Genomic DNA, 22,414 nt, shown 5'->3' with positions numbered 1-22,414 from the left:
TGGCCCCAGGTCCGGCCGTTGCGGCCATCTGGGGAATGAACCAGCTGATGGAAGATCTCTTTGTCTTTCCCTCTCTCTTTCTCCATAACTCTGCTTTCAAATAAATAAATCTTTTTTTTTTTTTTTAATTTTTTTTTTTTTTTTTTTTTTTTTTTTTTTTTTTGACAGGCAGAGTGGACAGTGAGAGAGACAGAGAGAAAGGTCTTCCTTTGCTGTTGATTCACCCTCCAATGGCCGCCGCGGCCGGTGTGCTGCAGCCAGCGCACCGCCCTGATCTGAAGGCAGGAGCCAGGTACTTATCCTGGTCTCCCATGGGGTGCAGGGCCCAAGGACTTGGGCCATCCTCCACTGCACTCCCAGGCCACAGCAGAGAGGTGGCCTGGAAGAGGGGCAACCGGGACAGAATCCGGCGCCCCGACCGGGACTAGAACCTGGTGTGCTGGCGCCACAAGGTGGAGGATTAGCCTATTGAGCCGCGGCGCCGGCTAATCTTTAAAATATATAATTACTAGAAATATGAGAATACACTAATGAATTTAGAAAAAATGATTGGGAAATCTGGTATAAATTTAAAGTCAAAACCAGATCAAATCTAGTCTATAGACTATGTCCCAAAAAAACTAGTAACTCAGTGACACGGCAGTTTAAAAATGGGCAAAGAAAGGTAGATGTTTGATGCAGCAGATAAGTCACCACTACCATTTGGGATGCCCTTATCCCAAATTGATGGAATGGCTGGTTCATGTCCTGGCTACTCCACTTCTGATCCAGCTTCCAACTAATGAGCATCTTTGGAGGCAGCAGATGATGGCTCAAGGATGTGGGTCCCTGCCGACTGATGGGGCGGAAGTTCTGGGCTCCTGGCTTCAGCCTGGCCCAGCCTCAGCTGTTAATAGTCATTTGGGGAGTGAGCAGTGGATGGGCATTTCTGTGTCTCTTTCACTCGCATTCTTTCTATCTCTGGCTTATGAATTAAAAAAAAAAAAAAAAAAGTATGTATTTGAGAGAAAGAGGAATCTTTCGTCCTCTGCCCAGGAGCATCTTCCATCTGCTGATTTGTTCCCTAAATGACCTCAGCAGTCAGGGCTGGAGCCAGGATCTCCATCCGGTCCCCCACATGGGTGGCAGTGATCCAAGCATATGGATCATCATCCACCGCTTTTCTTGGGAGCATTAACAAAAAGCTGGACTGGGAGTGAAGCAGCCAACTTGAACTTGTGCTCCAGTATGGGATGATTGGTTCAGAAGAGGCAGTTTAATCCACTGCCACAACACCAGCCTGTAACACACTGATTTTAAATTGATTTAGAAGAGAAAGGGCCTTCAATTACTCCTGAAAGACAGTAAAATGTGTGGTAGAGGATGGATGCTGCAAATCTGTAGTAATTAAACCTAGATGGTGTTTATACAAGGATGGGTAGGTAGTTGACTGAAACAACACAATAGTTGTTTAAAAACCAATTTATAGAGTTTATAGAGCTAAAAATCAAACTTTAAGAGGATAATAAAGGCAGATATTTTTAGGAAGGGTTGTTTGAAAGAGCAAAAACCAATTAGGTGGTATTAAGAGTAAGGACATTTATTGAAACTATTTAGAAAATAAAAAGATGAGATGCCAACTTCAAGATATTTTAACTTATTTAACTGACAAGAGATAACTATTTTAAGATTCATTTAATTGAAAAGAGAGAAGGAGAGAGAGTGATCTTCCATCTGCCAGTTCAGTTTCTGAATTGTCAGAATAGCTGGGGCTATGGCTGGGCCAGGCCAAAGTCAGGAGCCAGTAGCTTCTTCCAGGTGTCTCACGTGGGTGCAGGGGCCCAAGAACTGGTTTTCATGAGACAAATCCATTCACGCTCCCTTGAAAATATCTTTAAGACATTAAATGAAAAAAAGCAAATCATAGGATACATTTTGCTTTAACCAAGAGGGAGTGTATACTATATAGAAATTACATTTTGGGGGGCAGTGTTGTGGTATAGCATATAAAACCACTGCCTGCAGTGCGAGCATCCCATATAGACACTGGTTTTTGTCCTGGCTGCTGTACTTTTTCTTTTTTTTTTTTTTTTTTTTTTTTTGACAGGCAGAGTGGACAGAGAGACAGAGAGAAAGGTCCTCCTTTTTCCATTGGTTCACCCCACAGTGGCCACTGCAGCCAGTGTGCTGCGCCGATCCGAAGCCAGGAGCCAGGTGCTTCCTCCTGGTCTCCCATGCGGGTGCAGGGCCCAAGCACTTGGGCCATTCTCCACTGCCTTCCCGGGCCACAGCAGAGAGCTGGACTGGAAGAGGAGCAACTGGGACAGAATCCTGTGCCCCAACCAGGAGTAGAACCCAGGGTGCTGGCTCCACAGGTGGAGGGTTAGCCTAGTGAGCCGCGGCGCTGGCCTCTGGCTGCTGTACTTCTGATCCAGCTCTCTGCTATGGCCTGGGAAGGCAGTAGAAGATGGCACAAGTCGTTGAACTATGTGGAAGACCTAGAAGAAGCTCCTGGCTCCTGGCTTCAGCCTGGCCCAACCCTGGCTGTTGTTGCCATTTGGGGAGTGAACCAGAAAATGGAAGATCTGTCTTTCTCTCTGTCTCTCCCTTTCTGTAAAGCTGACTTTCAAATGAATAAATGAATCTTTATAAAAAATCACATTTTTTAAAAAGTTACATATGAAGAAGCAAAAAGGAATAGAAATGTTTGATTATATATTTCCTGTATTTCTGTTTATTTTTTAGAATGAGTATGTATTTATATAAGAATACTTTTTTATTTATTTATTTTTAGAATGAGTGTGTGTGTGTGTATATATATATAAAAAGTATACTTATACATTACTTCGTTATAAAGAATATCCAGGAGAATTAATGAATCTCTACTGATTTTGTTAAAATTCTGATTCTCATAGGTATTTGATCACATTTTGTTTTGTTCTCTCATGAATTTCAAAATAACCATTGTGGTAAAGCAGTGATCCCTTGATACTGACATACTTGGTAAACCAAGGGACCGACATTGGCAGAAGGAATTCTTCAGCCTTGGGAAACAAAATGAAAATGAAACTGAATCTGAACTCCTGTTTTTCTCTTATCAACTGAAAAGGCAGTTCTTGTTCTCAAAATCATTTAGACTAATAAAGTAAAAGTGTGGTTTACGTACTCATTTGTGTCTGTGAGTTATTCAACCTTTATATGAGATCTTTATCTAGATTTTGTTTTATTGTTCCATATGTTACTTATTGGTGCTTTAGATAGTGCAACTTATGATTTTACAAGATATTTGTAATGACATTTTTTTCCTTTTTTTTTTAATAAAAATTATGGTTACCTACTCTTGAAAGTCATCGAAAATTAATACCACTTGAAAACAACCAACAGTTTTGGGAGAGTTCTGCTATTTAATAGCATTTTTTTATATGTTTGAATATTTTAAAAGGCATTCTTACCATCTTGTAACCTACCGTTTTCTTCCTACTTCTACAGCATTTTCCATGTTATTACAGACTTCATATTTTTAGTAACAAACAGCCATTAAAGATTCTTAGAAATTTAGAGATATGCTGTTAATGTTCATATTGGTATGTCTGTATGTTTCTAAGCAATTAGTTGATAATAAAAGCTTATGTAATAAAATGTTCATGCTACAGTGGTAAAACATCTAATCATAGTCTGACCCTTTCCTAATAATAAAGAAAAAAATTTAATCAGCCCAAGTTTCTGGCAGAGAAGAGACTAACAAATTCACTTTCCTGATTTTAAATGTCTTTTTTTTTTTTTTTTTTTTTTGGTTTTTGGTTTTTATTTTTTGTTTTTTGTTTTTTCATTACTTTTAAGATGACTATAATCTTGCATTGCTTTAATACTATCTTCCTTTTCTAATTCTTTGAAGAATTAATATATATTTGGATTTGATTTTTTACTTTTCTGTTGTTTCTCACTAAAATGTCAATACTTAACCTTTTACTTTTTGTCCTGAAGTTAAACCAAAATTCCTGAGATGAGGAGATGAAATACACTGTGATAAATTTGCCAATCAACAACCAGACAACCTTAGGCATCGTTTTTTGGACTCTGTTATACTGACTGTAAATATATATATATATACACACACACACAGTCCTATATACATATAGATACACACACATATATAGAGGACTGTATTATACTTGTCCTTCAGAACAGACAAACTCTGATACTCCTTTTCTTTCTTAAAGGTACTTGTCACCTAAGTCTCAGCTTGAGTCAGCGTCACAGTCTGAAGTTGTAAAAGTCAGGAAAAGCTGCATATCTGAGGTACGTTGATGTGAAGATGCGCCCACTAAGGCAAGTTTATTACAGTAATAGTTAATGCAACAACTCTCTTAGTCATCTTGGGCTCCAGATAGTAAAATATTTCAGGCTTTGTAGTCAGGATAGTCTAATACACTCTCCATCACAGCTGGTTCAGCTATGCCCTTATAGTGTGAAAGCACCATAGACATTAGGTAAACAAAAAAGCTTGTTCATGTTCAATAAAACTTGGTTTACAAAAGCAGGCAGCATGCTGGATTTGGTCCATGGGTCATAGTTTGTTGATTCTTGACCTAGATAATCAAACTCAAAAAACTGAGTAGGATATACCTGACACCAGCTTCACGGAGATTATTATAAGGTGTGAAACAAAGCTTTCTAATAGGACAGCGTCGACATGTCTGTTCAGCAGAGCTCTTAAGTGTTGGCCTAGAAACAAGCCACACAGGTGAGTGTGGTAACCACTGGGACCCCATGTTATACAACATCAGTTATTTCTGGTAACAACCCATGGATGTAGCTTCTGTAGGTTCCTGATAAGAAAAACACCCAGTCAGAAAACTATATGTCATTTCAGAAGCCCAGCTTTGCCTTCCTACTAGTTTTTTTTTTTTTTTTTTTTTTTTTTGACAGGCAGAGTGGACAGTGAGAGAGAGAAACAGAGAGAAAGGTCTTCCTTTGCCGTTGGTTCACCCTCCAATGGCTGCCGCGGCCAGCGCACCGCGCTGATCCGATGGCAGGAGCCAGGAACCAGGTGCTTTCCCTGGTCTCCCATGGGGTGCAGGGCCCAAGCACCTGGGCCATCCTCCACTGCACTCCCTGGCCACAGCAGAGAGCTGGCCTGGAAGAGGGGCAACCGGGACAGAATCCGGCGCCCCAACCGGGACTAGAACCCGGTGTGCCGGCGCCGCTAGGCGGAGGATTAGCCTAGTGAGCCGCGGCGCCGGCCCCTACTAGGTTTTTATAAAATATTCCTAGTAATAGCACAGATACAGATCACCTGTCAAGGGACATTTTTTTTTTTTTAAGATTTATTTTATTTATTTGAAAGAGTTGCAGAGAGAGGTAGAGACAGAGAAAGAGAAGTCTTCTATTCACTGGTTCACTCCCCAGATGGCTGCAATGGCTGGAGCTGTGCCAATCCAAAGCCAGGAGCCAGGAGCTTCTTCCAGGTCTCCCTCGTGGGTACAGGGCCCCAAGGACTTGAGCCATCTTTTACTGCCTTCCCAAGCCATAGCAGAGAGCTGGATCAGAAGAGGAGCAGCCGGGACTAGAACCAGCACCCATATGGGATGCCAGCGCTTCAGGCCAGGGCTTTAACCCACTGCACCACAGCACTGGCCCCAAGGGGCATCTTTACCATAAACTGTGTGGCCTAGAACAGGTGACATTCTGCCTTTGTCAGGTTTCTGGGAAAATTGAGCTAGGAATGGGAAACTCATGCTGAGGTCAATTTCCTACATAGAAGTTTTGTTAAACCTTTTTCATGGAGTTCTAACATTTTTTTCATTTCCATTAAGTGGTTTGATGGCACCTAATGTTATTATTTGTTAATTTATTAATTTGAGAGAGAGCTCTCAATCTGCTGGTTCACTCCCCTAAATACCCACAAATCCTAGGACTGAGCTGGGCAGAAGTCAGGAACCAGGAACTCCATCGAGGTTTCCCATGTGGATGGCAAGAACCCGATTGCTTGAGCCGTAACCACTGTCTCCCAGGGTCTGCGTTAGTGGGGAGCTAGAGTCAGGAGCCAGAGCCAGGTGTTAAAACCTGGCACTCTGATGTGAGATGGGAACATCTTAACAGTCATCATAACCACTAGGCTAAACACCTACCACAAGCACCAAAAATTTAGATTTACTATGTACTGCATAATTTAGATTTTTTCTGTCATTTTTACAGCCTCCGATTCTGTTAGACAGTTACCCTTCTTAAACTCAATTTACAGTTTAGGGGGAAAAAAAAGAACTTGAGGCATAAAGCATTTAAGAGACTTGCCTAAAGTCCCTCAAATAGAATTAATAGAGACTTTCAGTCCAGATAATCTAGCTTATATTGGAATTGAGGGTTGGTAGACTAGGCATTGTAGCATTGGGATATTTTTCCTATCATAGAAGACATTTATAAGGTGACACAGAGGTCAGCTCCTGATGCTAGCTATTTCCTATATATGAAGTGTGGTTTGTGGATTTTAATCCATAGGCTTGTATGAGAGGGAAAATGATGAAATGCTTTAATCTAAATTGGCACACAAAATAAAAATACTAAGAATTAATGTATATTACCTAGTAATACTTAACAATGTGTAGTGTCAGTTCAGGTATGGTATCAGCATAATTAGACTTACATATTAAGATTTGATGTTTTCTCCTGTTTCCTGCAGGCAACTGATAGTAGTGATGTGAAAAACCCTACATGGCAAGACACAGACAGTGAAGATATGCCAACGCTTTCTCCGCAAATATACCTTGAAATTCAAGAACAAGGAGCAAAGTCTTCAGTGGAGTCGCCTATGCCTTGGTTATGTGCCTATGATACAGAAGGGTGCCTTGAAAGAGAAGTCAGAGCAGAACCAAACAATCATGATAAAGAATCACGTATCCTAAGTCAGGAGGGACCTAAGCCTGCAGCTGCTGACGCTAGAGAAGCCGAGGTGAAGCCTGGCGGCCACGTAGACAATGAATGCACACCATCAGTTGTAGAGTCCTGCCTCCTGATCAGTGAGGATGTTTCCAGAAGTAAAGACCAGCACTCTCCATTGGAAACAGCCAGCGATCCATGCCTTTGTGCCAAAAGAAGGAAAATACTTCCCACACCTTCCACAGAGCAAGAAGAAACGGAAATAACCTTCACCCAAAAACTGGTAGATTTGGAGCGTCTACTTTTTGAGAGACACAAACAGGAAGAACAAGATAGGTTATTAGCATTAGAACTACAGAAAGAGGTGGATAGAGAACAAATGAAACCAAATAGGCAAAAGGGATCCCCGGGTGAATATCATCTGCGAGCTACGTCCTCACCTCCAGACAAACTGCTAAACGGACAGGGAAGGAATCTGAGAGATAGGAACACCAACCGACAGACTGATAGAGAGCATTCAAGGCTGCGGAGAGGCTCCCGGTCTGAAAACTGGCAGCCCTCTTTGAAGATCCAGTTGAAGAATTCAGTTGTTAATGGAAGAAAGATGAGAAATTCTACCAGAGATAATTGTAATGTATCTAAAAGTGCTCCTAGTAATTCACAGAAAAGTATTTTCCAAATGTTTCAGAGATATACCAAATAATGCATAGTTAACCTGGATTGTGAATTTCTCTTCTATCCCAGAATCTGTAAATTTGTCATCAATTTCTGCTCTGTAGGCACACTCATTATCTTTAAAGGACTGTGGGTCACAAGGGAAGAATATACAAATGTACTTAGCAAAACTTGTAAGCAAGGGTCCCTGTAATTGCCATTGTTAATAACTGACCTCCTAAGTTCAACGGTTCTTAGAGATAGAAAATTGCCTTGACATCTTCACATGCCATTCTCTTTGCAAAAGCATGCTTATGACCTTTGCTTACCTTTTTGTCATGAGTACATCAAAGCAAGATTTCACTATAACAAATAGTTAAGAAACCCAAACTAGGTATCCTTGCTGCTTTTCTAGATATTTACAGAATGCGTGAAAGTATCTTCCATAACACTACAGTAATTAGTTTCCATCTCCAATTTCATAAAATTTGAAGCATTATACCATATCCTTTACTTTAAAATAGATTGGCACCAACATTAAATCAGGAAAGTTGGATATGAGTTGACAGGAAGTTGGACCACCCTTGTGTAAAAGGAGTTAAGAATTGAGACAAGGCTGAGTGGGGTAGATTGACCCTTTGGGAGCATTGGAACTGAATGGGCAGTCAGGAATTGGGTCCATAACAGGGTAACAAGATGCAGGTTGGCATATATTTGCCCCTTGTCCTTTGTTTGCCAAATGACACAGAAAGCATTTTAGTTTTATTACTTTTTACTCCATAGTATCTGGTGTCAAAATATTAGGTATTAAATTAACTGAAATTTTGGAAATTCAAATTTCTTTTAGTTCGTTCCAGGGGAAAAAAAGAGCTTACTGTACAGGAGTTATGTCACAGTGTCTTACGTTGTAGGACCTGATACAGAACTGTGTGCCTGTTTCCTTATCATTTGTATTGATATTAACTTTTATTTATGTTTATGGAAATAAATAAAAAGTATGATACTTGAATTTTGCCCTCTCTTAATTTCAAAAATTAAAAGACAGTGATTTCATTATATGAAATTTAGTTTAGAGACTGTTGCTTCATTAATATAAACAACTTTCAGCAACAAGCAACAATTTAACAGCATTTCTCCATTTAATGAAAACTAAAATAAAAATGCTCTAAAGCTAATTCTAGTGAAATTTATCAGTATTTGCATATTGTAAAATTTTTGGCCTCCATATTTTATAGTTGAAAGTCTTTTCATACTTGATGACATCTATGGAAATATTGATTAAATAACAATGAGTAAAATGTCCTTTCGAGTGAGTGCCTTCTAAATGTTGATGAGATCAAATGAAATATAGGCAAAACTAACCAAATTGGCTAAAATAGACTAAACTCCATCTTCTTGTTGAATTAATATTTTTTCTAAGATCAATTTCACCTTATGTTTTTGGATAGACATTGTTGGAAATCTTCAAATTGAAAGTTATCTGATTAAATCTTTCTGGAATAGTCCATGACCAAAAAGGGGAAACAAAAATAGCGCATGAAGCCGGCGCCGCGGCTCAATAGGCTAATCCTCCGCCTTGCAGCATCGGCACACCGGGTTCTAGTCCCGGTCAGGGCGCTGAATTCTGTCCCGGTTGCCCCTCTTCCAGGCCAGCTCTCTGCTGTGGCCCGGGAGTGCAGTGGAGGATGGCCCAAGTGCTTGGGCCCTGCACCCCATGGGAGACCAGGAGAAGTACCTGGCTCCTGCCATCGGATCAACGCGGTGTGCGGCCATTAGAGGGTGAACCAACGGCAAAAGGAGGACCTTTCTCTCTGTCTCTCTCACTCACTGTCCACTCTGCCTGTCAAAAAAAAAAAAAAAAAAAAAAAAAAAATAGCGCATGGTACAGTAATTTAGGATTTACATATTTAACTCCATACTCATTTGTGAAGAAGTCTTTCAGACTAAAGTTGGTTTGAAGATAAATTTTATTTCTTCGATAGTCTTTCTGCTATTCGAACCATGTATGCCTTTTTATTAGAAACTAATAAATGTTTTGTGTTAATGAGAGTGTATTGCTGCTGTTCTCTCATTGTGAAATGAATATGAGAATGTTGAATTTCTCAGGGAGTACTAAAGCTGTACAGATGTTGAGAACCTGGAAAATTAAAGTAATTACTGGAAATAAAAATAGAGTATTATGTATATTTTATCACAGTTTAAAAATAGATAGATTTGGGACCAGTACTGTGGTGTAGAAGGTTAAGCCTCCTTCTGCTGTGTCAGCATCCCATATAGGTACCAGTTTGAATCCCAGCTGCTCCACTTCCCATCCAGCTCCCTGATGTGTCTGGGAAAGCAGTGGAGGATGGCCTAAGTGCTTTGGCTCCTGCATCCATGTGGGAGACCCAGAAGAAAATGTTTTCAGATCAGCCCAGCTCCAGCCATGGTGGCCATTTGGGGAGTGAATCAGCAGGTCAAGCTTTTCTCTCCCTCTCTGCCTTTCAAATAAATAAATCTTTGTTAAAAAATGAAATACAGGCCGGCGCTGCGGCTCAATAGGCTAATCCTCCGCCTTGCGGCGCCGGCACACCGGGTTCTAGTCCCGGTCGGGGCGCCGGATTCTGTCCCGGTTGCCCCTCTTCCAGGCCAGCTCTCTGCTGTGGCCAGGGAGTGCAGTGGAGGATGGCCCAAGTGCTTGGGCCCTGCACCCCATGGGAGACCAGGGAAAGCACCTGGTTCCTGGCTCCTGCCATCGGATCAGCGCGGTGCGCCGGCCGCGGCGGCCATTGGAGGGTGAACCAACGGCAAAGGAAGACCTTTCTCTCTCTCACTGTCCATTCTGCCTGTCAAAAAAAAAAAAAAAGAAAAGAAATACATAGATTGGCTCCATTTAAAAAATTATATGCTGTGCATTCTAAAAACAACCATAAATGGAAATTGAAAAATATGGCAAAACTTGGGAAGAAATAGTTGCAGTGTATTATGAAGTGCTGATTTCCTTTATATACACATTAAGAAAAAAAATAATTGGAAAATTAGAGAAGTTTGTTTCCAGGGCAAGAGTCATGGCACAGTGGGTTAAGCTGATGCCTGCAACATTGGCATCCCATATCGAAGCACTGCTTGAAGTCCCCGCTGCTGGCTTTTCATCCAGCTCCTTGCTAGTCCACCTAGGAAGTCAAGGGGATGGCCACGGGTACTGGGATGCCTGCTCCTCATGTGGGAGACCTGGGGGGTAGTTCTGGTCTCCCGGCTTTATCCTGGCTCACTCCTGGCAGTGTGGCCAATTGGAACGTGAACCAGTAGATAAAAGATCTCTGTGTCGCTCCCCTCTCTCATGCTTCGTTTCAAATAAAATATTTTTTTAAAAGTGTTTCAAGGAACATTCTGAGAAAAAATGACTTTAAATTAAACATGTGAAAAGATGTATGATACCATTCATGTTAATAGAGATTTTTTCAGCCACCTTCACGTATGCTGAATGTTGTGTACGAAAATATTTTGTTATGGCATTGTTTATAATAAGCTTAGAAACAACTTTAATGACCATGTAGACATTAAATAAATGATGGTATAATGAGATAGTTTGAAAGCATGGGGGGTGGAGGAGCACTGTTGTGGTATAGGGGCTAAAGCCACCTTTGAGGCCACCATCCCATATGAGCACCAATTTGTGTTCCAATTGCTTCATTTCCCATCCAGTTCCCTGCTAATGGTCTAGGAAAAGCAAAGGAGGATGGCCCAAGTGCTTGATCTGCTGCCACCCATGAGGGAGACCCAGATGAAGCTGTTGGCATCAGCCTGGCTCAGCCCTGGCTGTTATGGATAAGAGATCTCTCTGTCTCTTTCACTCTAATTTTGACTCTTAAATTAACAAGTAAATAAATAAAAACATTTTCAGATATAAAAACACACATATACAAGTTATAAGATAGGAGGGGTCAGCATTGTGGTACAGTGGGTTAGGTCGCCAATTATGATGGTGGCAGGGGCCCAAGCACTTGGACCATTTTCTGCTGCCTTCCCAGGTACATTAGCAGGGAGCTAAAGAAGCGAAGAAGCCAGGACTTGAACCGCCACTCCGTGGGCCCCGGCATCTACATGGGGGACCCAGGTGGAGTTCCAGGTTCCTGGTTTCAGCCTGTCCCAGCCCTGGCCATTGCAGCCATTTGGGGAGTAAACCAGCAGATGGAAGACTCTCTCCCCTCCCCTCCCCTCCCCTCCCCTCCCCTCCCCTCCCCTCCCCTCCCCTCTCCTCTCCTCTCTCCCCTCTGTGTAACTCTGCCTTTTAAATAAATAAATCCTTAAAAAGAAAAAAAACAATATTTCAACAGAGGGTGTTCAGTCAAGGGATTTGGTTTCACAGGTGTTGCAGCAAAAGAGACCACAGAGGTATCCTGAAGATGGTAACGGTTGGAAGTGGCCACCACCCTCACGGCCAAGAAACACAAAGGGCTTCGGTTTCTAGAATGCAGGCGCCCGGGACATGGGGAAAAGTGGCCCCTGCAGACTGGGCGTGCAGGCCTTTGAAAGAGGAAGTGCCTCCCAGCAGCCGCCGGTACCTCCGAGGCAGCCCAGTGGGTCCACATCTGAAAGAGCTGAAAGCCGTTGGAGTCAACTGCCATTGCAGGCTCAACACTGACAGGAAACAGCAAAACCCTAGAAGGCTCCTTCCCTTTCCTTGGATCTCCGACTAGAGAGCCTGATAGGACACCGGCTGGCAAAGCAGTCGGGAAATATTTTTTACATCAGAGCAGGGTTTAAAATGGCAGTTTCAGAAATGAGAGGCAGGGGGAAAGAAAGCACACCGCAGACGTTTTTCTTTTTTTAATAAAGATTTATTTATTGGGGCTGGTGCTCTGGCATGGTGGGTAAAGCCACCGCCTGCAGTGCCGGCATCCCATATGGACAATGGTTCCAGTCCCGGCTGCTCCACTACCAATCCAGTTCTCTGCTAAGGCCTGGGAAAGCAGTGGAAGATGGCCCAAGTCCTTGGGCCCCTGTACCCATGTGGGAAGACCCGGAGTGTTCTCCTGGCTCTTGGCTCCTGGCTTCAGATTGGCGCAGCTCCAGCCTTGTGGACAACTGAGGAATGAACCAGTGGATGGAAGACCTCTCTCTGCATCTCCTTCTCTCTGTGTGACTCTGACTTTCAAATAAATAACTACATCTTTTTAAAGAGAGAGAAAAAAAACATCTTCCATCCGCTGGTTCACTCAACAAATGGCTGTAACAACCAGAGCTGTGCCAGACAGGAGCCGGGAGCTTCATCCGGGTCTCCCACATGGGTGCAGAGGCCCAAGCTCTTGAACCATTTTCTGCTTTCCCAGGACTTTAGCAGGGAGCTGGATAGGAAGTGGAGCAGCCGGTGCCTACAGCCGGCACTGTAGGCGATCGCTTAATCTGCTATGCCACAGCACTGGCCCTCGATTTTTTTTAAATAGATTCTGAGACTCACATCTGAAATTTTTAAAACAAAAACCTGTAAAACTCCTCTCTTGACAAGAGGGAGAGGTCTTTGGGGCAATGATGCTTATCTGCAAATTCCCAGGACCGGATCAATGGGAGAAAAGCGAGAATCTTCAAGGGCCTGTAGAAAGCCCTCCCAGTTGTTTGTTTTGTCCTTGCTCGGCCAGAGCTGATGATGCAGAGAGCATCTTATAAACAAGGTGTGATTTCTTCCATTGGCAAATGCTCAGAAAACTTACACTTAAATCTTTTATTTGTGTAAAACTGACAACTACCTAGATATAGCTGGTACTTTTTTTAAAAAAGACTTATTTATTTATTTATTTGAAAGAGTTACACAGAGAGAAGGAGAGGCAGAGAGAGAAAGGTCTTCCATCACTGGTTCACTCCCCAGTTGGCTGCATGGCCAGAGCTGTGCCGATCCGAAGCCAGGAGCCAGGAGCTTCTTTCGGGGCTTCCAAGTCAGTGCAGGGGCCCAAGGACTTGGACCATCTTCTACTGCTTTCTCAGACCATAGCAGAAAGCTGGATTGAAAGTTGAGCAGCCAGGACTCGAACAGTTACCCATATGGGATGCCGGCATCACAGGCAGCAGCTTTACCCTCTATACCACACTGCCGGCCACTTAACTGGTGCTTTTTAAAGAATTATCAAAAAAAATTTTCAGGGCCAGCATTGTGCCATAGCAAATCCTGGCATTGATGCCACCTGCAATGCCAGGATCCCATATGAGCACTAATTGTTCAAATCCTGGCTGCTCCTGGCTTCAGATCAGCGCAGCTCCAGCCATTGCCGCTAATTGGAGAGTGAATCAGCAAGTGGAAGACATATCTCTCGCTCTCTCTACTTCTCTCTCTGTGTAGCTCTGATTTTCAAATAAATAAATCCTTATATATGTGTGTGTGTGTATGTGTATATGTATGTATGTGTGTGTATAAAATGATATATGTATGTATAAAATGAAATATGTATGTGTATGTATGTGTGTAAAATGATAACCCAAGTGCTTGGGCCCCTGTACCCTTGTGGGAGACCCAGAGGAAGCTCCTGGCTCCTGGCGTCAGCCTGGCCAGCCCTGACCATTCTGGCCATCTACCTAAAGATCTAAATCTTAGTTAACTCTCATATTTTTTAGCCTGTTCCCTGTTCTTATTAGCACCAAAGGAAAAAATTTAAAGTTATTTATTTGAAAGGCAGAGTTACAAAAAGAAAGGGAGAGAGAGAGATTCTTCCATCTGCTGGTTCACTCCCCAGATAGCCACAATGATCAGGGCTGGGCCAATATGAAGCCAGGAGCCAGGAGCTTCCTCTGGGTCTCCCACATGGGTGTAGGATCCCAAGGACTTGGGCCATCCTTCACTGCTTTCCTACACCATAGTAGAGAGCTGGATTAGAAGTGGAGCAGCTGGGGCTTGAACCAGTGTCCATATGGGATGCTGGCAGCATAGGCAGTGGCTTAAGCTGCTATGCCACAGCTCTGGCCCCAGCCCTTTCCTTTTTAGAAAAAGATTACTTATTTATTTATTTGGAAGTCATAGTTACACAGAGAGAGGTTTTTCATCTGCTGATTCACTCTCCCAGATGATCACAAAGGCCATGGCTAGGTCAAGCTAAAGCCAGGAGCCAGGAGCTTCTGCCAGGTCTCCCACGTGGGCGGGTGGCAGAAACCCACGTACTGGGCCATCCTCTGCCGCCTTCCAGGCACATTAGCAGAAAGCTGGATTGAAAATAGAGGCGGGACTCAATCCAGGCATTTGATATGGGATGCATGTGTCTCTAGTGTAGCTTAACCCACTGTACCACAATGCCTGCCCCACATGCCCTAATTTCTAAGGCAATCAAAAAGGTTTTGAATTAACCACTCTTCTTTTCTTTGGCTTAAAAATTATGTATCGGGGCTGGCACTGTGATGTAGCAGGTAAAGCTGTCGCCTGCAGTGCCAGAATCCCATATGGGCGCCGGTTTGAGTCCTGGCTGCTCCACTTCCAATCCAGATCTCTGCTATGGCCTAGGAAAGCAGTAGAAGATGGTCCAAGTCTTTGGGCCCCTGCACCTGCGTGGGAGACCTGGAAAAAGCTCCTGGCTCCTGGCTTTGGATGGGCTCAGCTACCACTGTTGTGGCCATCCGGGAGAGTGAACCAGTCAGTGGATGGAAGACCTCTCTCTCTCTCTCTCTCTCTCTCTCTGCTTCTGCCTCTCTGTAACTCTGCCTTTCAAATAAATTAATAAATCTTTTTAAAGAAAAAAGTTTGTATCAAGGCTGGCACTATAGTGTAGTGGGTAAAGCCACTCAGCATCCCATATGGGCACCAGTTTGAGCCCCAATTGCTCCACTTCTGATCCAGCTCCCTGTTAATGTGCCTGGGAAAGCAGCAAAAGATGGCCCAAGTGCCTGGGCCCCTCCTACCTACATGGGAGGCCCAGAAGAAGCTCCTGTCTTCTAGTTTTGGATGGGCCCAGCTCTGGCTATTTTGGCTATTTGGGGAGTGAACCATCAGATGGAAGATCTCTCTCTTCACCTCACTCTCTGTCTCTCCCTCTCTCTGTGTCTATAACCCTGACTTTCAAATAAATAAATAAATCTTTTTTAAAAATTATGTTATCAAGTACTTTTTAAAAAAACTTGGTGGCTTGTGCATTAAATACCTTTTGACATTCTACCTTCATTTTATGGAATGCCCTTTGTGTTTCTCTGCTGGTGTTTGAGAACTGTTACTTAGAGAATGCATTTATTTTGAATGAGATTGAAGTGTTTTTGGTCCCCCCCCCCCAATATTCTGGCCCATTTGTATTTATTTTTCTGCTGGAGTTATTTGCTTATGTTTCTATTGTATTGTTGATTTTTCTCTTCTCAGTTTCTAAGCCCCCCCCCCTTTTTTTAAGATTTATTTATTTATAAGGCAGACCTATAGAGAGGCAGAGGCAGAGGCAGAGGCAGAGAGAGAGGTCTTTGATCTGCTAGTTCACTCCCCAGATGGCCACAACAGTGGTAGCTGAGCCCATCCAAAGCCAGGAGCCAGGAGCTTCTTCAGGGTCTCCCACATGGATGCAGGGGCCCAAGGACTTGGGCCATCTTCTACTGCTTTCCCAGGCCATAGCAGAGAGCTGGATGGGAAGTGGAGCAGCCGGTTCTCGAACCGGCATCCAAATGGGATTCCCGCACTGCAGGCGGCAGATTTAACCGCTCCGCCACAACGCCAGCCTCTAAGGGCCCTTTTTGTATCAAGAAGATTGACCCTTCCTATTCACGAGTTACCAAAAATAACCCTTGCATGAGAGTAAGGGTTCTCACCTACTCCCAGGAAAAGATTGTTCTGGAGCCCTGACAACAAGTAACCGGCAGAACAGGCCGCAAGCCCTCTCTAGACTATCCGTGACGGCCGGGTTCGTTCAATGCAAGTCTGAAACACCACCAGTCAGCGACAGACTCATGCTTTGAAAATCAGCTCGTCCTCGGGCGTCTCACAGCTGATGTCATCCACTCCTCCCCTGTAGTCAACACAACCAGCGCCGTCACACTTCCTAGACCCCGACACGGATCAGGGTTTGCTTTGTGCAGCGTAATTATGCCATCAGCACACCTCTCCCGTACTTAAATTACAAACTGACTTGGGAGTCTTAATTACCAAGTATGGGCTCATATTTGGACTTTCTCTTTTTTAAAAGGTTTCTTTTTTAAATTACATTGAAAGGCAGAGTGAGAGAGAGAGGGAGAGGGGCAGAAGAATCTTCCATCTGCTGGTTCACTCCCCAGATGGCTACATTGGCAGGGGTTGGCCCAGGATCCATCCAGGAGCCTGGAACTCAATCTGGGTCTCCTTCTTGGGTGACCGTGACCCGAGTACTTGGGCCCTGTTCTGCTGCCTTCCCTGCACATTAGCAGGGAGCGGAACTGGAAGCAGAGAGGCCGGAACTCCACCCGCGCTCTGATGCGGGATGCTGGGCTCCCAGGTGGCAGCAACCCCTGGTGCCACTGCACTGGCCCTACATTTTGACTTTTGTCTTTGACTCTGATTGGGAATCCTTTTGTTTGTTTGCCATGCTGCAATTTTTTTCTTTATATAGCTTCCTTCAATCTTTTGTAGAATGGATCTGGAATTTTTTGTTAGAAGGATTTCCTCTCTGCAAAACTGATTTCTACCTCCTCCCACCAATACATGTGTGATTTGCTTTGTTTTATTTTTTTAAATCAACAGCAGGCATTTATTTCTGAACTCCGGGTGCCAGAAGTCCAAGATCCAGCACTGCAGAGCCAGTGCCTGCTGAGGGTCCCTTTGCTGGCTCACCCCTGGCACCTCCACCTGGCGGAAGGGGGTGCTGGCGCCCTCTGGATCCCTCTTACGAGGGCCCTAATCCTCTTCATGAGGACCCAGCCTTCAGGACCCATCACCTCCTCATCCACCACAGCCAAGGTGAGATTTCAGCCTCTGAACTGGGCGCGGGAGGGGAGGGGGACGGCCATTCAGTCTGTTGCAGACATCCAGTGAGTATCTGGGGAAACTTTTGGTAAATAGTGTAATGGAGCCGCAGAATGAACAGAGAAGGAACCATGGAAATATTCCTTTTCGGACTGATCCCTCTGCTTCACCAGCACTCTGGGCATGCATTATCCTACATAAAAGTCTTACTGCTCCCCGGGAGACCCAGCGGGCTGCTAGGCAGCAGTCTCCTGGCAGCCACTGCTTCTCTGGGAGGCATTTCATTCGGAACCGCCCGGTCTGTGAGCCGAGGGGACCTGTTGCATCATTCCGTAATCCCGTTTTCTATTTCACCCTGCCTGCCTGCACCTCCACCTCAGCAGTGAGAGCAAAGTCCTTGACCACTGGGGGACAGCTAGCTGGGGAACCCGCCAAGACTCCCCCCGGGGCCAGGATAAGGGTATTTTTAAAATTCATTTGAAGGGCTGGTGCTGTGGCGTAGCAGGTAAAGCTGCCACCTGCAGTGCCGGCATCCCATATGGGCGCCAGTTCAAGTCCCGGCTGCTCCACTTTTGATCCAGCTCTCTGCTGTGGCCTGGGAAAGCAGTAGAAGATGGCCCAAGTGCTTGGGCCCCTGTGTAGGAGACCCAGAGGAAGCTCCAGGCTCCTGGCTTCTAATCAGCATAGCTCCAGCCATTGCAGCCAGTTGGGGAGTGAACCAGTGGGTGGAAGATCTCTCTCTCTCTCTCTCTCTCTCTCTCTGCCTTTCCTTCTCTCTGCAACTCTTTCAAATAAATCAATCAATCTTTTTTAAAAATTCACTTGGTGTTTAACCTGGCATAGCTGGTGAGGTATGGGCCAACTTTTTTCACTGTTTAGGAGAAAGGGAAGGGATTATTTGCAGTTCTACACACTTGACACGGGGATGGTGGCCACGGTTTTGTGAAGGAAGAACCCGAGATCCAGGCAGTTTCCCTGGATTTCCCAAGATGGTTCTGACAGGAAATGGAAAAAGCCAAGATGTGTATCCAGATCAGAGTCCACCGCCCATACCCTCTCAGGAAGGTTGTGCTGCCTTGTGAAGCACAAATTCTATGAAGCGTGAGGATTAAATGTACCCGTATGCCACCTGACTTTTATAAGTCACATTTCCTTCTGGGGGTGAACGCTGGTGCTGAGATCTCCCACCCTGCAGGGGGAGGAGCGAGCTGCGCCAGGGCGACGCTGAGGACGCGCGGAGCAGCCGCGCTGCGGAGGCGGGCACGAGCCGGAGGACCTCGGCCTGCGCTTCCGCCCGCGGACGCCAGGGGGCAGACTCTTCTGAGGAGGGAGTGGGGGCTCGGCCAAATCCCGTGCAGACCGACCAGCGTTGGCAACTCTGAGGTCTCAGAGGCGCCAGCCGAAGTGGGCTGCCTGTGGCGTGAGCAGGGATCTGACAGGAGCTATCCCGAAGTGAGTGAGACGAGAGAAGTCAGGTTCTGAAGGGGCTGAGAGAGCAGGGAACAGCTGGAATGGGACGAGGAGACCCGGTGCCCGTGACCAATGTCAGCTCAGAAGCCCCGGTTGTAAGGGAACGTTTACATATAGGAGTGCGTGGAAAACAGTTAAAAGCTAAGTTTATTTGAGGGCAGATGTTTTGAAATCCATGCAGTTTTTTATGATGTGCATTGTCCATGAGCTTTAAATAATTTATTTGAAAGAGTTACATAGATAGATAGATACATTCACTCCCCAAATGGCTGCAGGAGCCAGGAACCTCTTCTGGGTCTCCCAGGTGGGTGCAGGGACCCAAGCACTTGGACTATCCTTCCCTTTCCTCCCAGCCACATTAGCAGGGAGCTGGATCAGAAGTGGAGTACCCCAGACTCGAACCAGCTCCCATGTGGAGTGCCACAACCCCCCTGTCCCCCCCCCCAGTGCCGATCTCTTTACATGAGCTTTTTTTTTTTTAATATCTTATTTATTAGAAAGGCAGAGTTACAGAGAGGGAGAGATACACAGAAATCTTCCATCCTCTGGTTTACTCCCCAGTGGCTGCAACAGCTGGAGCTGGGCCAATCTGAAACCAGGAGCCACGACCTTCCTCAAGGTCTCCCATGTGAGTGCAGGGGCCCAGGCACTTGGGCCATATTCTGTTGCTTTCTGAGGCACATTAGCAGGGAGCTGGATCAGAAGTGGAGCAGCCCAGACTCGAGCCAGCGCCCCTTTGGGATGCCAGCACCACAGGCAGCTTTGCCCGCGGTGCCACAGTGCTGGCCCCTTTCCATGAACTTTTTAAAGATCCCTCATGCAGTACTCACAGACAAGAGGAGGGAGAGATTTTTTCCCATTGGAGAAAAGATGGCTTTTCCGTCAGGAGACAGAAAGAGGAACCAGGATAAGTGTATTTGCGTGTAAATTTGTGGGTCTAGTGGTATAAATCATGGGAGTTTTGCCTGATAGTTCTAGCTTTCCCAGTCTCAGCTGAAAGCGATTGAGAGGGTGGCCGCTTAGGCTACCTGCTGCTGATTTGAGGGGTGAGAAACATAAAGAGTATCTCTTTGGCTTTAGCTGCCTCTTACGCTACCTGCTGCTGTAGCGACCACTTCTTCCTGGACTCTGAACAGCTTCTCCTGTTTGCTACCACAGAGCGCCTGATCTCACACCTGTGCCAGGGGCCAGGTCCGGGATTGGATTTTACCTACTTGCAGGCTAAAAAGTTAATTACTGTTTCCTAGATATTGGCAGAAGGCATGAGATTCCTGGGTCAGAGAATCCATGTGTCATTCTCATGGCACAATAAGAAGCCTGAACATCAGATTAGTATGATTAGGAGTCACGGTTGGAGAGAAGCAACACTTAATCGGGTGAACTTGTTCTTGCACTTCAATCGAACCTTCTTGAGAGACCTCTGGAAGGAAGCTGAGGCCCCCTTGGGCAGTGATCTGCCAGGAAACTCAGTGTAAGGCTTGGAACATGAGGTTGTGCTTCTAGGTGCCTGTAGATAGTGTATGGGGAAGTAGCAAGCCAGGGGTCTAGAGTTAGATAGCCATGCACTCAAATTCTGCTTCCAGCTGTGTAGCCCTGCCTGGCCTGAATGTTTCCTAGACTGTAAAACAGAGACAAAAGGTATTCCTCTAAAGCCGTTGAAAAGGCTAAATGACATAGTGTATGTGTGACAGGATACATTTCTGAAATATTAGCCAATATTTTACCCTGACCTTGAAATATCTGGTCTCCCATTTAATCAGCTGGGCTATTTGCCATTTATTCCTGCATGGAAAGATTCATCTAGGAGGAATTAGCAGTTAGTTTTAGGCTTTTGAGTCTTGAAAATCTAGTGTTCAGAGAGGGCAAGAAAGAACTCAACAGAAGAACAATAGATTTGGGAGAATACCCATTGTTGAGTAAGACAGGATTCCCCGACCTCAGAGCAAATGAAGGTTCCCTGGACTGGGAGAGGAGAAGCATTACAGGTTCAGGTGAAGTGTGTATCTCTGGAGAAGGAGAGCTTGTGCCCCAGACTCCCTTGTGTCTCAGAAGCATCCCCCAAATAATACGGAAACAGAGAACCTTAGACAACCTCGGAGCTTCTCTGGCCCAGGCAGGAATTAGAGCAGCAGAACATTCCCTGTGTGCTCAGCAGGGACCTTTGGACCTAAAGGAATTCTACAAATGAGGACAGAGAAGCACTAAGCAAGAGATATGTTGGGATGGTATCATAAGATGGTGGCGTATGGCTCTGTGGTGTAAGGGTTAAGCCACCTACTGCAGTGCTGGAGTCCCATATGGGCTCCAGTCCTGTCCCTGCTGCTCTGTTTCTGATCCAGCTCCCTGCTAATATGCCCGGGGAAGCAATGGAACATGACCCGACGCACCTATGTAGGAGACCCCAAGGAAGCTCTTAGCTCCTGGCTTCAACCTGGTCCAGTCCTGGCTGTTGTGGCTATTTGGGGAATGAACCAGCAAATGGAAGATTCTCTCTCTCTCTCTCTTTCTCTCTCTTTCTTTCTTTCTCTCTCCCCCTCTCTTCCTGTAACTGCCTTAGAAGAAAGATTTATTTATTTATTTTGAAAGGCAGAATTATAGAGAGTAAGAGGCAGAGGGAGAGAGGTCTTCCATCTGCTGGTTCCCTCCCCAGATGACCGCATCAGCCAGGAGCCAGGAGCCAGGAGCCAGGAGCTTCTTCCAGGTCTCCCACGTGGGTGCAGGGGCCCAAGAACTTGGAGGACCATCTTCTGCTGCTTTCCCAGGCCATAGCAGAGAGCTGGATAGGAAGTGGAGCAGCCAGGACTCCAACCGGTGCCCACATGAGATGCTGGCACTACAGGCGGTGGCTTCACCTGCTACGCCACAGCGCCAGCCCCAATAAATAAATTAAAAAATATATAGGTGGGCCGGCGTCGTGGCTCAATAGGCTAATCCTCCACCTGTGGCGCCGGCACACTAGGTTCTAGTCCAGGTCAGAGCGCCGGATTCTGTCCCAGTTGCTCCTCTTCCTGTCCAGCTCTCTGCTGTGGCCCGGGAGTGCAGTGGAGGATGGCCCAAGTGCTTGGGTCCTGCACCTGCATGGGAGACCAGGAGAAGCACCTGGCTCCTGGCTTTGGATCAGCGCAGTGCGTTGGCCACAGCGGCCATTGGGGAGTGAACCAATGGAAGGAAGACCTTTCTCTGTCTCTCTCTCTCACTGTCCACTCTGCCTGTCAAAAAAAAAAAAAATATATATATATATAGGTGGTGGCGTGACTAGATGACAAAGGTCACATGGGTGCCAAAGCAGAAGTGTCTGTGTGTGTCTGTGTGTGTTTACGCTAATGGAAAGCCCCCCAAGAATTTATGTATAACACAAGGTAAAGCATGAGGAAACCAGCTTAACTGAAATAAAATTTTTGTTTCCCCAGATGGAGTTAACAATATAAATAAAGTTGAATCATAGAAACATAAAGGTATAGTACAACTACTTCTGGCTCAAGATTAGTATCAGCTACTTTTTAAAAAAATTTTTTTTATTTATTTGAAAGGCAGTTACAGGGGTGGGGAGCAGAAACAGAGATATCT

The 22,414-nt window shown here is 45.2% G+C and overlaps 1 protein-coding gene across 2 annotated transcripts in view; it reads left to right on the top strand.

Moving 5' to 3' along the window:
* RNF168 (ring finger protein 168) overlaps positions 1-9,563 on the top strand; it is a 41,964-nt gene extending 32,401 nt beyond the window's left edge. For both annotated transcript variants that reach the window (XM_002716403.5, XM_051818968.2), the window contains exons 6-7: positions 4,200-4,278; positions 6,659-9,563. In XM_002716403.5, coding sequence (XP_002716449.2) covers positions 4,200-4,278; positions 6,659-7,558 — 979 coding nt within the window. In that variant the 3' untranslated portion in view covers positions 7,559-9,563. The remainder of the gene's footprint in view (positions 1-4,199; positions 4,279-6,658) is intronic.
* The last annotated feature ends 12,851 nt before the right edge of the window (positions 9,564-22,414 follow it).

Source organism: Oryctolagus cuniculus, chromosome 4 (assembly GCF_964237555.1).
Source record: "Oryctolagus cuniculus chromosome 4, mOryCun1.1, whole genome shotgun sequence".
Taxonomy (NCBI): domain Eukaryota; kingdom Metazoa; phylum Chordata; class Mammalia; order Lagomorpha; family Leporidae; genus Oryctolagus; species Oryctolagus cuniculus.
This window is presented reverse-complemented; position numbering and strand designations above follow the sequence as displayed.